Source organism: Patella vulgata, chromosome 9 (genome assembly GCF_932274485.2).
Source record: "Patella vulgata chromosome 9, xgPatVulg1.2, whole genome shotgun sequence".
NCBI lineage: Eukaryota > Metazoa > Mollusca > Gastropoda > Patellidae > Patella > Patella vulgata.
In genome coordinates, this window is record NC_065887.2 from 29,110,368 (window position 1) to 29,125,269 (window position 14,902).

The following is a 14,902-nucleotide window of genomic DNA, read 5'->3' on the forward strand; positions in this document are numbered from 1 at the left end:
GATATTTCAGCAAAAATACAGAGAAACCGGCCTTTAAGAGCAAACGTGGCAACAGGCCTTTAAGAGCAACTTTTTTCATCACTGAATTACCTGGAAACCACTAACAAATTTGTTGTAGATACTAATTATATTCATTTGTAGCCATTTTCTAGACGGTCTACAGTTCTTAGAAATACTTTGTTTAGTTCTCACTTTACCATTTCAACAATGGTTTTGTTGTACGGATTTGGTCAAAATCATGCCATTGATTGAAGAGCCACCATTGCTAACTGAAAGCTGTTGCCAAGGAAAATATTTTATCTTTTTCAATCACTACTGTATCACAAGACCAGCAGCATACAGAAACAAGTGCTGTAATTAACGAATCAGGTGGGGCCTGTACAAATAATAATGTGACATAATACCAGCTTATTTATCGCTGAGAATTTACTAACTATTTTTAAACATTAGAAAATACAGTTTCCTCAAGGAGATGAATGCTTCCATTGCAATTAGCATACATACAATAAAAATGTACTAGTTATCTCATGACACTGAACTAATTTGGTCAGATTGTCTTTTTTCCAGACTGGACTGTATATGAGCAGAAATCATCCTTTGAGATTTGCTTACATCTCACTTCTGACAAACTTTGCTAACTCAAAAGCCTATTTAATTCCTTACACAATATTCTTCTTAATCAACCGGGCCCCGGTTTCACAAAACATTCTCAGACTTTAGTTAAGAATTTACTCAAAATTGTTCGCTTTATGTTAACTAAAATATGGCCCTTTATAAAACTTTTGTTGTTTTAATGTATCAAATACATCAATAAGAAACTATGTGCAAAGTTTTGTATTTCTGGGTCAAAGATACATGTATTTCTCATAAACAGGGATTGAAAGTTGAGTAAATTCTTAACTTAAGTCTGAAAATGCTTTGTGAACTCGGAGCCAGGAGAAAAACCATGAGGATGGACAGGTGATCTACCTACTCCTTGTTACATACAAATGTACATGTACAAGCTGGAAATCAAAACCATGCCACTTCACTCAATAGCAGATCTTCCCATCTAAAGCATGTTCAATTCGACCACTGAACCCAAGTGCAGCAAATTTAAAGACCCTTTCCAGTGAGGTTCATACGTTATGTACAAACAAGAAGTTATTCAAAGGTGCGGTCGTAATGTTCTTTTTAAAATCAAACTAGTGGGTTATTGGGTGCCATCAAGTCTGTACTCCTTGCGGTGTCTCGTTTGATTAGACCTAATCCCACTCAAACGCTGCTGGACTGATCGATGATTCCTGTACCATATTATGACTGGTTAACAGTCAGGTTAACAACCAATCCATTACACAGCATAACAAATATATTGGGATTAACCAGAGCTCTAAATATGTTAACGTTAAAGTGTATAATGACAATCATGTCTACATTACATCACCATCTATATTGCAGAAAAACTAAATGTGTGACAAACAAGGCTATACAAAGTAGCTGCAAATGTAAACATCGGGTAATCAATCACCACATGTACATGTACAATCTTTTTATCATCTGTTGTACAACACAGCAGACTGACAATATTTTCAACATTTATTAATGTATCCGAAGTTTATAGGAAGACACCAGGTTAAAGAGACAAGACTGCCATGCTACATATTTAGTTTCAACAAACTGAATAAAACAACGACTTCCAGCAATGGTACATGTACTCAGGTGAGATTTGATTGGACAATAAAAATAAGACACTTTCTGTCAAAACCCTAATTTTTCGTCTTAAGTGCAACAATGGCTAGACAGGGATTTCTCAGGCCACTGCTTCAGAAATATGGTGACTGTGGTATCACAAAAACATAATTCCCTCACAATTAGTTGAATTACTTGCAAGCAGATTGACCTGCCTTTGAATTTTGAAATGAAATGGAGTTTAACATCCTACATGTACTTTTCTGCACCATCCGGGGTAGTAAAGACAAGCAGCATGCAGTGTACTATGAGGGAAACTTTGACCAGACAAGAGTTACCAGCAGGCAGAATACTGTTAGCTATTAGAGCTTTCCTAAAAATGTTGAGATCTGATGTGTTTGCTTTTATTAAGCTACTATTGGAGCCTTTTAGTTTCATCTTGCAAACTCATTTTGTTTATCAATACATGTAAGGCCTTAAAAATAAGATAAGTTGACAAATTAAACATAACCAGTCCAATTTAGCAACACAGTTTTCACAAAATAACAAATATTATTGGTGAAATTAATCAAGCACTTGAAGCAGTGGAGTTCTTTTTTTCAACGCCTTTGGCAATTCATTTGTGGTTACTAGTTATACTACATGTATGCAATATTAATACATGTATATGTACATGTACATCATAGGCTATGCACCAACAAAAGACATACAGGTGCTAACAGTAATCAATGCATGTCTTCCTGGTAACCGCTTCAATTTAAGTGAGCTAAATCGCTAATATTTGGGACCTAGAAATTGTCACAAATGGGTCGTAACGCATATCATAATGTAATATGATTGTATATAAATTGATTTACATTCAATCGTTTCTGTTTTTACTGTAATTTCTAATCAGTTATGTTCGGCGAAATATGCCAGAAGTCTCAATCAAATGGCAATCTCTAGCGTCTGGTTATTCAAGTCTACACCGATAGTATTTATTGACCATGCCCTCCAGATAAGAATATGCTGTCACCGTTTTTACATGACTTGTGAAACATGCCTAGCCTTGTTTTTCAAGTCCCTTGTTACAAATGACGCTGAAATGCATGGTAAAATGTTTATTTTGTCTTAATTATTGGATATCAGAAGCCCATCTTTTCCCAGTAAGGTCACATCAATGTTGATTTAAATTGACAAATAATTTGTGTTTCCAATGTCGAAGAATTTGGATGATATTGAGTTAGAGACTTAGCTACTTTAAGAGATGATTTGCACCTGTGTCAGGTAGGATTATAATAATGCTTAATCGTCGTTCACAGCTAGGTCAGTGGGGAAAATTGAATAAGTAACAATAATCAAACGTAAACAAAAATGTGATACTTCTTGCTCAAACAATGCTTTGTGCCTTATGAAGGCTCTGCAAGGTAGAACTATATAAATTAATTTTGATGGGTATAGAGATGAGGTATATTATCTATGCAGCAAAATTTGAAAAAAGTGTGAAACTTTTTACACCTGACCAGAGCTTCTTTTGATATTTACTTTCTTGATCATGACAAAGTGGAGGCTGCATGTACATGTACAATGGTATCAACATTATATCATTAAATGGAAAATCACATTATGATTATGATAATAGTTTTGCCATTGTGGCTCTTTACAGTATGGTACAAAATAAGAAATTAAAAATGCAAAAACTTTTTTTTACAAGATAGAAGCAAGAACAATCTTAACACAGAAATGAAGGCAGGATTTAGAAGACCACTTAGGCAAAATCTAGTACCGGTAGTAGGAATAACAATAAGTTAACTACCCTCCTCCCAATCTGTTTTACAGACCTAATTCGACATCCGTCTTTTATCTCTGTCCAAGATGACTGACCTTTAAAAGGTCAGACCGCTGTAGTTCTAAGGGTGACGTCACATCACAATGTTTACCAACAAAGCAAGATGGCATCGATAACGCCAAAAAAGATTACTTCTGTGGCTTGTTTTTGTTCGTTTTAAAACAAACACGAGCAGGTCAATCAGATTAGGCAGTAAAAAATGTACTTCTGAAAGAATTCAGAGTAAACAAACAAAAAAATGCAAATTGAATGGTCACACGTGCGTTGTTAACATCGAACGTAGTAATATGAACTGGTACGGGCAGAATTATATCGTTTTACCCATTTTACGCCTCCGCGTACTATTTTCTGTACCTATTTACGCTAAATATGGAATATTTTTTATCAAGTTATACTTCAAACACCTTTATTTATTTTTCTAATACTAAAAAAAAATGTTTCAGAATTTAATTTGTCGAAAGAAAAAAGTTAATATTTTGTAGTCATTAAGTCGCATCGATGTCATCCTTATCAGTGATTGTAGCGGCCAAGCGAATATTCACTGCGGATCAGTGTGCCCTCCTCCATTAACATTAAATAAGATTAATTTACAGAGAAAATTTCAGAATTTGTAAGTTTACACTGTGCATTCTAATTTTCTCTAAGCTATCATTAGTTTTGTGCAAATGTGAGAAGTGGAGGGAATCTATCTATATACCTAGTGTAAAACATAATGCAAACTAAATAGATTACATAATTTCGTTTTTGTGGTCAAGCTTGTGCTTCACTACACAGACATTTGCATTAAAATCACGTAGTAGCACCTTCTTTGATAGTGATAATGGTTGACAGAGTCAGACAATACTGTCAAAGTTTTCTTCAAATTACAAGAATCTGAAGAAATAAGCTGAACTAAGAAGTGACGACAGAACTACATGTACTAATATGTAGCCTAGGTCTAGTGCCATGACAATTTCCAATTACTAAATTAGGACGTGGATGCCTGTGGAACCTAGTCCATTAAACTGTGTCAAACACGGTCTATGACAGGAATTTGCATAAACAAATGTATAGAAAGGTTTTAACTTTATATTGGGATAAAAATAATTAGCAGAAAAACTGCGTACTTGCGAAACTGGCGGCATGTCTTTCTCTATGAAGTCTCTAAATTGAGCATTCGGTCCCGCCATTTTGAGTTGGTCGTATTTGCTGAATTCGACGCCATATGAATATTTAACGAAGTCTAGACCATTATAAACACCATAGAAGAATAATCTTGTGGTCTACTGATATTAAACCAATCTTGTCCTGGGTAAAATCCGTCTTCTTTTCTGAATCTACCACACCAGCAGTTTTTCTCACTAGAAGATGTCAAGATAATGTTGACTTCCATACGGGGCTCGAAAGGAACTAATTATGATTTGGCACTAACATTGGTCCGCTTTGTAACTAATCGTTTTGGTTACATATCGCTTTATGCAAAATTTTATAAACATCTGCTTCGATAGACATGCAAAGAGGAAAACGATTTGATCCGTAAATTATTAAAATATTCAACTAATATCCGTCTTTCCCTTCGATTTATAAATTGAAATGGCGACCGCATTAATATACACAAAATCGTGTATAGTGCTGAAGAATTTTCGATACACGATGTGATGTAGTCGTGTTTATCCAGACTGCAACTCACTATACCGTAAAGCGAGATCGAGACTATTATTATAAGAAGCGTATGACATGATTAATAAAATAGACTAATAATCATGAAAGAAAAGAAAAGTTTTGAAAGTCCTTTATAAATTTGATGCTAGAGAAAACGTTTAATAATTATCGTCACATTGAATAGCGGATGAAAATATATTTTTGGCTTAAAAATTCATGCAGTCAACAATTTCCCTATTTCGCTTTGAAAAGTAATATTATTATTATTATGGATATACGTAGTAATGATTTATACTAATCAGTTCATCGATACAAAATTATACCTAAAATGTGCGAATATTTGTAACGTAATATATAGTATGAATATGGGAGGGGGAAAATGGAAGCAGGATTATGATGTATTTGGATGAAGCGATGTTGATGAATTCGACCGGGCAGAGCTTCAACCGCTAATATTATGTCAAACTATATAACATTGCCTATTTATTTATTTTTTTTTGGCGGGGGGGGGGGGGATTTTTTTTTTTTTTTCATGTGCAGTTTTAATCAATGTTAATAATAAGTCCCAAAGACTACAAGACAGACACAAACAAACAACTACACATATACTGCTTGAAAATAAAAACACATCATTCAAGACAAACACGGTCTATAAAATCTGGGCCCTTATTCACGAAAACTTAAACTAAGTTACAACCGAAATTTTAAGAAATACTGCAACTTCATTGGATATATGCAAATTGATTTTACTGGTCAGCCAATCGAATTGCAGTATTTCTTAAAATTTCGATTGTATCTTAGTTTAAGTTTTCGTGAATAAGGGCCCAGGTTTGTAAGAGACTGACTTTTAAAAATCACCTTTAATGTCTGTTTTATGGTTGGTGGTGGGGTGGGGCGTCAAAAGGTGTATTTAATTTTTTTTTTTTTAAAAAACGCGTATTGCCCTATATTAGCCGATTGGTGCAAAAAGTACTCCGTTAAACCGATTAGGTCTATTTGATAAGGCCAACTGCCAGTGTGGTCAAAGGTCACGAGATGTAAACAGGGCTAGCGCTAACCCCAACCCTAAAACTGGGCCTAGCCCCAATGCTTCTAACCTACAATCTCGCCAATAATCACGTGTCCGAACCTTTTTTTTTTTTTACATCTCAGCGACCTTGACGAAAATTGAGCTGGCCTTAACAAATAGATTTAGCCCCGTTAAATCCCCATTACATTTCATTACCTCTGACATGGGAGAGTGTGCGTGTGTATGGAATACAATCAAAGAGACTGGGCCTAGGGCGTAGTCCGAGGGCATAGAGGAATTAGGGGCCACCATTGGAAAAAATAATTTGACATACATTTTTACAAAATAAATTAAATTCACTTTTGCGTCCACTGAAAAATATAATGGCCTATTTTTTTCCGTCTGCAAATTAAATTCTAATAATGCATGTGCTATCCACGCCGTGTGACGTGGCGTGAACTTATAAAGGTCAGTCGGGGGGTTGGATGGCCGAATGGTTAGTACGTGCGCACTGTACCATGAAGTCTGTCATTGAGTCAACTGGCGTGGTTTCGATTCCCCGGTTGTACGGGACAAGGAGTAGGGTCGCCTGTCGAACCTCGTGGGTTTTTTCACTGCTAAAGACCCCTACGCCTAAGCGAATTATTGAAATAAAATTGAACCATGTGTTAGTCTCGAAATGACCTAGTTTGTGGCGAGTGGACGTTTTCCCCCTCTCTCTCTCTCTCTCTCTCTCTCTCCTCCTCCTCTCTCTCTCTCTCTCTTAGTGGAGTGCGGGAAAGGTCAATGAATGAACCTAGTTCGTTTTTTCACCGTGTCACATTATTCTTCACCGCGATAGGGGCAAAAGGAATTCAGTTAGTCAGTGCCCTTTGCTACCAGTCTGCCCCTGCAAAGAAGCATTTGTTTTATTGACAAACGCCCTTATTGTATAAATGATATAATTTAAAATCTATTTATGGTGTGCTTTTGAACCCCGAATATGTTTAATGTTTATTCGAAATAATCGTGATATGGGCAATGTGCGAACCACCCTTCAAGCTCCCCTATATCGCCAGCATGATAACCGATTATCAGCAGATGATAAGCTATGTTTACCCGGGCCCGGTGTCGCTGCGTATGAAATTTTTATAACTTCCGAGAATTCATTAATCCCATTGCTTCACTTGTAATTACTAATTACATACATGAGATGGGGCATAACGTCCTACTTTTCTGCACCGAGTGGGCTAATAAAGACAGGCGTACGCCACACAGTGTGCAATTAGGGAAATTATTGTGTTTGGATATCGAATTCCAACTATCAAGGGTTCTTTTACGTGCACGCCAGTGTGTACACATGATCTCTGTTTACAAAATAGATTATTGTAAGAATAAATCCATGATTTGCAATTCTATTTCTTATTTACTTACTCCCATTTTTCTTTTTGTTTATTATTATTAATAGGCCTACAGAGTATACTCTTAAACATGCCTTACATTTTACTTGCTAAAATGTTATATAACTGAACTGAACTGAAATGGGGTTTAACGTCCTATAAAGACGGGTTTATAAAGACTGGCATACATCATACAGTGTGTCATGCATGAGGGAAATTTTGCCCGGACAGCGACTCTACGGCCTACTCTTATATCAAATATCTTGTGGATTGACAAGATATGCGTTTCTAGTCTTTAGTAAATGTCAATTCAAAAAGAAATATATTTTTGTCTGTTTAGAAATTGACACACTGTAATCTTGAAAAGAAAGAGTAAAATGTTACGAAGCAATTTTTTCATGGCTTTTAAATTTGGATATATACTTTACATTTTAATTCACCCTACATGGAGCCACGGTGGCTAAGTGAGTAAGACGCTAGGCTGGAGGTCACGGGTTCGATCCCTTGTCAGTGGTGCAGGACGGAGACCTGACAAGGACAGCTGTCTAGTCACACTGATCCGACAAAGTAAATTCTAAAACATTTTTTTTATGTATTAAAAAAATAAATAAAGACGTTTGAAGTATTTGTAGGTAAAACTTTTTTCCTATTTTAGTGTAAATGGGTATTAAAATGAGTAAAAGGCGCCATTCTGCTCGAATCTGTAACGTCTTATAAACAATGCACGCGCCATTGAGTCAATGATTGACGCCGTGTTATATTTGTTGAAGGCAGTCTTTTACAGAGATATTAGAAGAAGATTTTCGTAATACTCTGTGAAACAGATTGCTGTCTAGTCGTTCGTGTGGTACGAGAAAGAAATGAGGTTTAACGTCCACTCGACACAAACTAGGTCATTTCGGGACTAACATATGGTTTATGTTGTTTTCAACGAGGTTGGACAGGCGACCGTACTCCTTGTCACGTACAACGGGGGATTCGAAACCACGCCAGCTGACATGTGCCGATGACTAGTCTGGGTATACGTTTGTATGCCGTCTATGACTTGCCATAATTTTGTTTTGCAAAATTCAAATATTTTTCATATATATTTAGCCAGCTGTGCCGCTATTGTTTCATGTGTTCCAAGGTGTGCCGTTGGCAAAGAAGGTTGAGAACCACTGCCCTATAACATGCCCATTTGTGCATTTTATTACCATATACAATATACAACATATTCATAGTTCTATTGTATGAGTTCATCGGGATTTTCCGACGTGGTTTCCCCTTGTTAGTGGTGCAGGACGGAGGGCCTGACAAGGACAGCTGCCTCGTAGTTCGGATGGGACAACAGACTGAGATCCCGTATACACATTGGCGTTCACGTAAAAGATCCCCTGGCAGATGGAATTCGATTTAAGAGTAGGCCATAGTGCCGCTGCCCGGGCAAAATTCCTTCATAGCACACTACATGGCATATGCCCGTCTTCATTAGCCCAGTAGGACGTTAAACCCCATTTCATTTCTATTGTATGACGATGCATTCTGAACCCAGAGACACGCAACTCACGGAGAACAACAGGTATAATTTTCCGCGTGATAGTTTCGTATGGGATGATCATCGAAAAGGACATTTTCAAAATATTGATTACAATAACTGGGTGGAATTATCTAACGCACCTTGATTGAGGGGAGATAATCAATTTAAGAACGCTCAAGTTCAAATTAAGCTAAAATTTATTCGTTGCAGAGTATTATAACTGGGGTTCATCAAGACCACGAGCATATATTCTCGAAGCAATATTAAAGATACATTACACAGAGCTAACCCTTTTCCCATTTCAGGTCTTCAAATGCCTTATAAATTATTATTTAGACATTTATTCACATATAATCAACTCTCTAGACCACCAACTGGCTGGGATATTAAGTTGATTATTCAATATCTGCCATATCTTCGTTAAATGTTAAAATGTAAAATAGAGACATCGCTTATTATGGCAGCAAAAGCACTTGACATCCGAAACTTTTTGTTCAAATATTCTTTACTTCACTCAGAATAATGTAATTTGACAGAAATATATTCATTTTTTATTATCTACTTTTGAACTCTTACAGCTCGAACGACAAGCTAAATATCTAAATCTTAAAGGAGCTAAATCGCTAATATTTGGGATCTAGAAATTGACACAAATGGGTCGCAACGCATATAATAATGTAATATGGGTGTATATAAACTGATTTACATTCAATCGTTTCCGTTTTTACTTTAATTTCAAATCAGTTATGTTCGGCGCAATACGCCAGAAGTCTCAATCGAATGGCAATCTCTAGAGTCTGGTTATTCCAGTCTACATAGTATTCATCGCGCATGCTGTCCAGATAAGAATATGTTGTCACCGACCGTTTGTCATGACTTGTGGAATATGTCTAGCCTCGTTCTTCGAGTCCCTTGTTAGAAATGGGACTGAAACGCATAATGGAACACGATTCGTGCACAATCGTGTACCAATGGTAAAATGTTTATTTTGTCTTAAATATTGGACATAGGAAGACCATCTTTTTCCGGTAAGATCACAATATCAATGTTGATTTAAATTGACAAATAATTCGTGTTTTCAATGTCAAAGACTTAGCTACTTTAACATAATGTATCTTTAACGGGCATTATCATTTCTATGTGTTCGCTCATTAGATATAATATTAATTATCCCCTGAAACCAAGATTTACGGTGGCTTTAAAATGAAATCAGATCGTGTGCAGAATTTGAGATTATCTGGCAATCTGTTGCTGGTATAAGGTCCGATGCAGGAGTCAATAGGGGGTTTTCAGCGTGGTGGTATTTTTGGTGCAAGACAACGAATACGAACATGGACTGGTGGCTTGGGATGAGACAAGAAACCGAGACCCCGTGCAGTGCCGGATTGCCCCCAAGGCACATTTTGATAGTTGGCCTGAAAATACAGATATTTTGGGTTCACCGATAAAAGGAAGACAGCTAAATTTAATATCAGGGAATTTATTACAAAAAAAAATCAGATTCCCTCGAATTCATTAACTTGATCTGAAAGTGCTGTATTGGATTACAGTGTCCTTATTTGTGTCCTGCCCTGTTAATACTTTGGGAGTGTTCCAAAAAAAATCAGAAACAATCAGTATGCGACAAATCTGTATAAAATGTTATTTATTGATACATGTATTTAGTCATAGTTATTTCTCCCAGCTCCATTCGCAAACGGCCGACAAATAGACGGGTAAACGCGAACGGCGGTTGGAACTCATCGGGAGCCCTCGATGCTATGTAACTAACTGGTCACAAAATTACCAATACTCTTTTCATTCCGTACTATAACGTTTCTGCATATTTATTCAAGTTATCTTTCATTATATGCTATCTATCATTTTATACACGAGGGAAAACTGAGAACGAATTACTATTATTCATGCGGTAATTTCCTATATTGGTAATTCAGATATAGCTATATACATTTACTGACATTTTATATGATACATTTATATACAATTTTCCTTACAATTACAATAATTTATTATTTCTGTGCATTTTTTATCACAATATAGGTTCGATCGTGTGTTCCTTCCTTCCCTAAGAAACTTACCAGTGGAGCCACGCCAGTCGTATTTAAGAGACAGGTCCAGGATTCGATGGGGAACGGACAAAAAAAGTAATTCGTCTGGGAATTGTTAATAATCTGTAGCTATAGATGTTAGGTATTAATCACAAACGAAGTTAAACATCTCGACAGACGTACGTTATTCCCAACTCAACGGAAATATCCAGAAAACGACGAAGACGGCATCAGATGCTTCAATAGCCAAATTTGGTCAGCATACAACGGCGATTATTTTTCGACGAACTAGATAACTCGCCTTCTCTTACCCATTAGTTTATGGACCTATCAAGTTTTATCACACTATGATGCTGATGTTCTATCGGCGATATTTAGTTGAGTTCAATTCATCTGTCAGTGTATACAAATAGAAATAACTATGACTAAGTACATGTATCAATAAATAACATTTTATACAGATTTGTCGCATACTGATTGTTTCTGATTTTTTTTTGGAACACTCCCAAAGTATTAACAGGGCAGGACACAAATAAGGACACTGTAATCCAATACAGCACTTTCAGATCAAGTTAATGAATTCGAGGGCATCCACCACGTTGCAACATAGGTCATTAAACATCATACCCCAACCAACAAATTGACTTGTTTATACTGTTAGTTAGGTAGGTGTGTGTGTGGGTGGAAGGGTGGGGGAGGAAATGCCCCCCCCCCCCCCCCGACCTGGTCGCGCATGCAATTTTATGGTTATATGGAAACTGCAACCGTTGCTAACCTAACTGCTTTATCGTCCGATATCTTTTTTGTTAACTTTGAATAAAAATTGATAAATCTGTTGATTTTCGTTAAAGGTTATGGACACAATATTGAATTGATAGTTGTTAATCCGAGTGGGCGAATAAAGCTAGGGACACGAAGTCTCGGAATGTTTTTGTGTTGAGCTAATAAGGGTTATCTCCCTTCAATAGTAAGATCCCGTTAACTTTTATGCACGCTGATCTGAATTTTTCTCGTTTGCAATAGGTCATATCGAGATTCAATATACAAGTTTGCAAGCGTCAATCCAAACAACTGATAAGTTTTGTTGGGAAAGTAGGCCAATATGGATATCGATGATTTCCTAGCAAAATATAATAAATTCTCCAAACTTTGCACTTTGCGGGACTGACCAGTAAAGTTGTTGTCCAGTTTGAATGGGACAAAATGCCGAAGACCACCAGTTCACAAAGTGGTGTGCACGTAAAAGAATCGTTGACAGTTAGTTATCGTTGACCAAACAAAACAATTGGGCGCCGTTGTGGCTCAGTGAGTAAGACGCCTACTCGCTAATCAGAAGATCCCATCTCAGCGGTGCAGAATGGAATGCCGACAAGGAACAGTGTCTAGTTGGGATTGAAGATCGAGTCGTCGTGTACGCAAAAGAACCATTGACAGTTGGAATTCGCTGTACGGGCAAAATTTCCCTTACACAGCACACTACACGGCGTTTGCCCTTCTTCATTTAGCCGGCGAAGAGCAGTGGGACGTTAAAGTAGTGTGAAATCAATAGAGAAACCGAACCAAATCTTAAATGACCATGGCTTACGATAGGATTGTTCGATTTGAACAATTTTTGACTTTTGGGCGTATATGGTCTTTAATATGGGTTGTTCCCCTTTAACATCGAAAATAAACAGTTCAACTTGCACATAATTGTATTGCTTTAACGAATTTAACAATGGGGTCAAACACAAAATATCTTATTTTTGGACTAACATCAGGTCTATCTTTATTTAAATAATTCGTAGGGGTGTTTAGCTTTCTCAGGAAGCCGGAGTTCTTTGGAAACGAGTTTAGGCAGGGACGCAACCTTTACTCCGTAAAGACGTTCAAACCTGGGAATGAAACCACGCCACTTGACTCAATGTAACACAGTACAGTACAAAGAGCACACCCTTACTACACCAAGATACACATTAATTGGATAAAGATTCTTCAAAATGTTTATAAGAAATCATTATTAACTGAATCGCAAGTTGAACATTTTCTGCGAAGAGTTATAATATGTTATAAAATATGACCTATACAAGTTAACAAAAAATGGAGCAAATTTTTATCGGTGTTTGGACATGATATACAAGTCACACTTTTGTTTGAGTTTGATATTACCAACGAGGTAATAATTTATATGAATCATAAGTAATTCATTATTTGGATGACAATATTTATCATGTGTGGCCCATTTAAAGGCGAAGTATCAAGAGAAAATTAAATATAAAAAGTCAAACAAAAATTTGTTATTCCTAGAACTTTTCAAATATAAAGACATCTTGTTTATCTTATAGAAAAAGATTTATAAAAACAAAATACAAAATAAGGGTTGAAACTGATATTTAAATAACAATTTAGACAATTACAGAAACAGAAATGTAAATGACATATCATCTTGCCATCGATGTTCATAGAAATAACATAGACGATTAAAAGAAATTGAAGATGGCGAAGTGAAATCCAAAGACAGTAATGTCTGAAAGTCTATAGTCGCCGTTTATTCTAGAATAGTGTTCCTATTAATTCTGATAAATAGTTCTTGACAATTTAAATATTTAAGACCCCCCGCCCCTCCATTTCAATGGTTTTATAACATGACGTTAAGTGATTCAAGTTATACGCTGGTATCTTGTAGTATGAATAATTCATTAATCAATTTTGTTCGATTTTTTCTGTAGAAACATATTATTGGCCTATTACAGTGGTATTTAATACACATTGATTCCGTCTGGTCAATAGTGGATGAATGAAATGTAAACATTAGATTATACATAAACTGGAAAACGTTTAATAATTTCTCTTAAGTAACTAATTTTTATGCGTATAATTTTGTGAATTGCCAATTAACAATTTAATATAATTGGAGTAATATTTAGCTAATAAGCCGAATGTAAACACGACATACCGACACACCCACTTTAAACGTTGTTTACATTGTTGCTATATGGGTTACCAGTAAACATATATATATACAGAACGCTCATGTCATTGACTATACGTAGCTGTCCAGGGGGTATGAGAACAGTTCAATTTGACCGAAATGCTATTCATATTTTACAAACCAATCGGTGCGTAGAGACCAAAGGCGATATCGATCACATTCGTCATTGCCCAGATCCCGCCTTAGCAATAATTGGCAAGAAATAAAGTTTGACCCAACAGGGCTAATGAAGACGGGCATACGCCCTGCAGTGAGCTGACAGCAATTTACTGTCAGGATTCTTGTACATTTACTCCAAGTTTTACACAGGACCGCGTTCATTTTGTCCCATACGGACGACAGACGTTGTTCCTTGACAGATCCTCCCTTCTACACCACCGACAAGTGAAAATCACACCGCAAAATCGAGCTCGGGATCGGGTTACCAAGCCAAGTTCCCTTTTTTTCGCTTTGAGCCACAGCGACATCTTGACAAGAAATAGAGATATATAATTTTCTCGCATTGTAGAAGATGATCATACTGTTTTTGTTAAATAAATTTTATCCATTTTGCATTTCCAGTTTATGTGGGCAATTATATCGGATTGTTATGTCACTGCTGGTTTCAGTTATTTTTTCTACTGTCTGTGTTTTGTTGTTTTGTTATCTCTCATTATCTGTTAGAATGCTAAACCTATAGAATTTATCTATGTTTCATGACAACTGCATTATTTATATTCTTGTATTGTTATGATCTTATTATTATGTAGATGCAAAAGTATGTTCAGTTTCCATTTATAATAATTGATATAAGGACTCATTTCTCCAGACTTAAAGGGTCACTTCCGAATGTTATTACA

The 14,902-nt window shown here is 36.3% G+C and overlaps 1 protein-coding gene across 1 annotated transcript in view; it reads right to left on the bottom strand.

Moving 5' to 3' along the window:
* Positions 1-4,863, bottom strand: part of LOC126807788 (voltage-dependent L-type calcium channel subunit beta-1) — a 34,611-nt gene extending 29,748 nt beyond the window's left edge. Inside the window, exon 1 of the mRNA XM_050532616.2 lies at positions 4,603-4,863. Coding sequence (XP_050388573.1) covers positions 4,603-4,665 — 63 coding nt within the window. The 5' untranslated portion in view covers positions 4,666-4,863. The remainder of the gene's footprint in view (positions 1-4,602) is intronic.
* Positions 4,864-14,902: the final 10,039 nt, after the last annotated feature.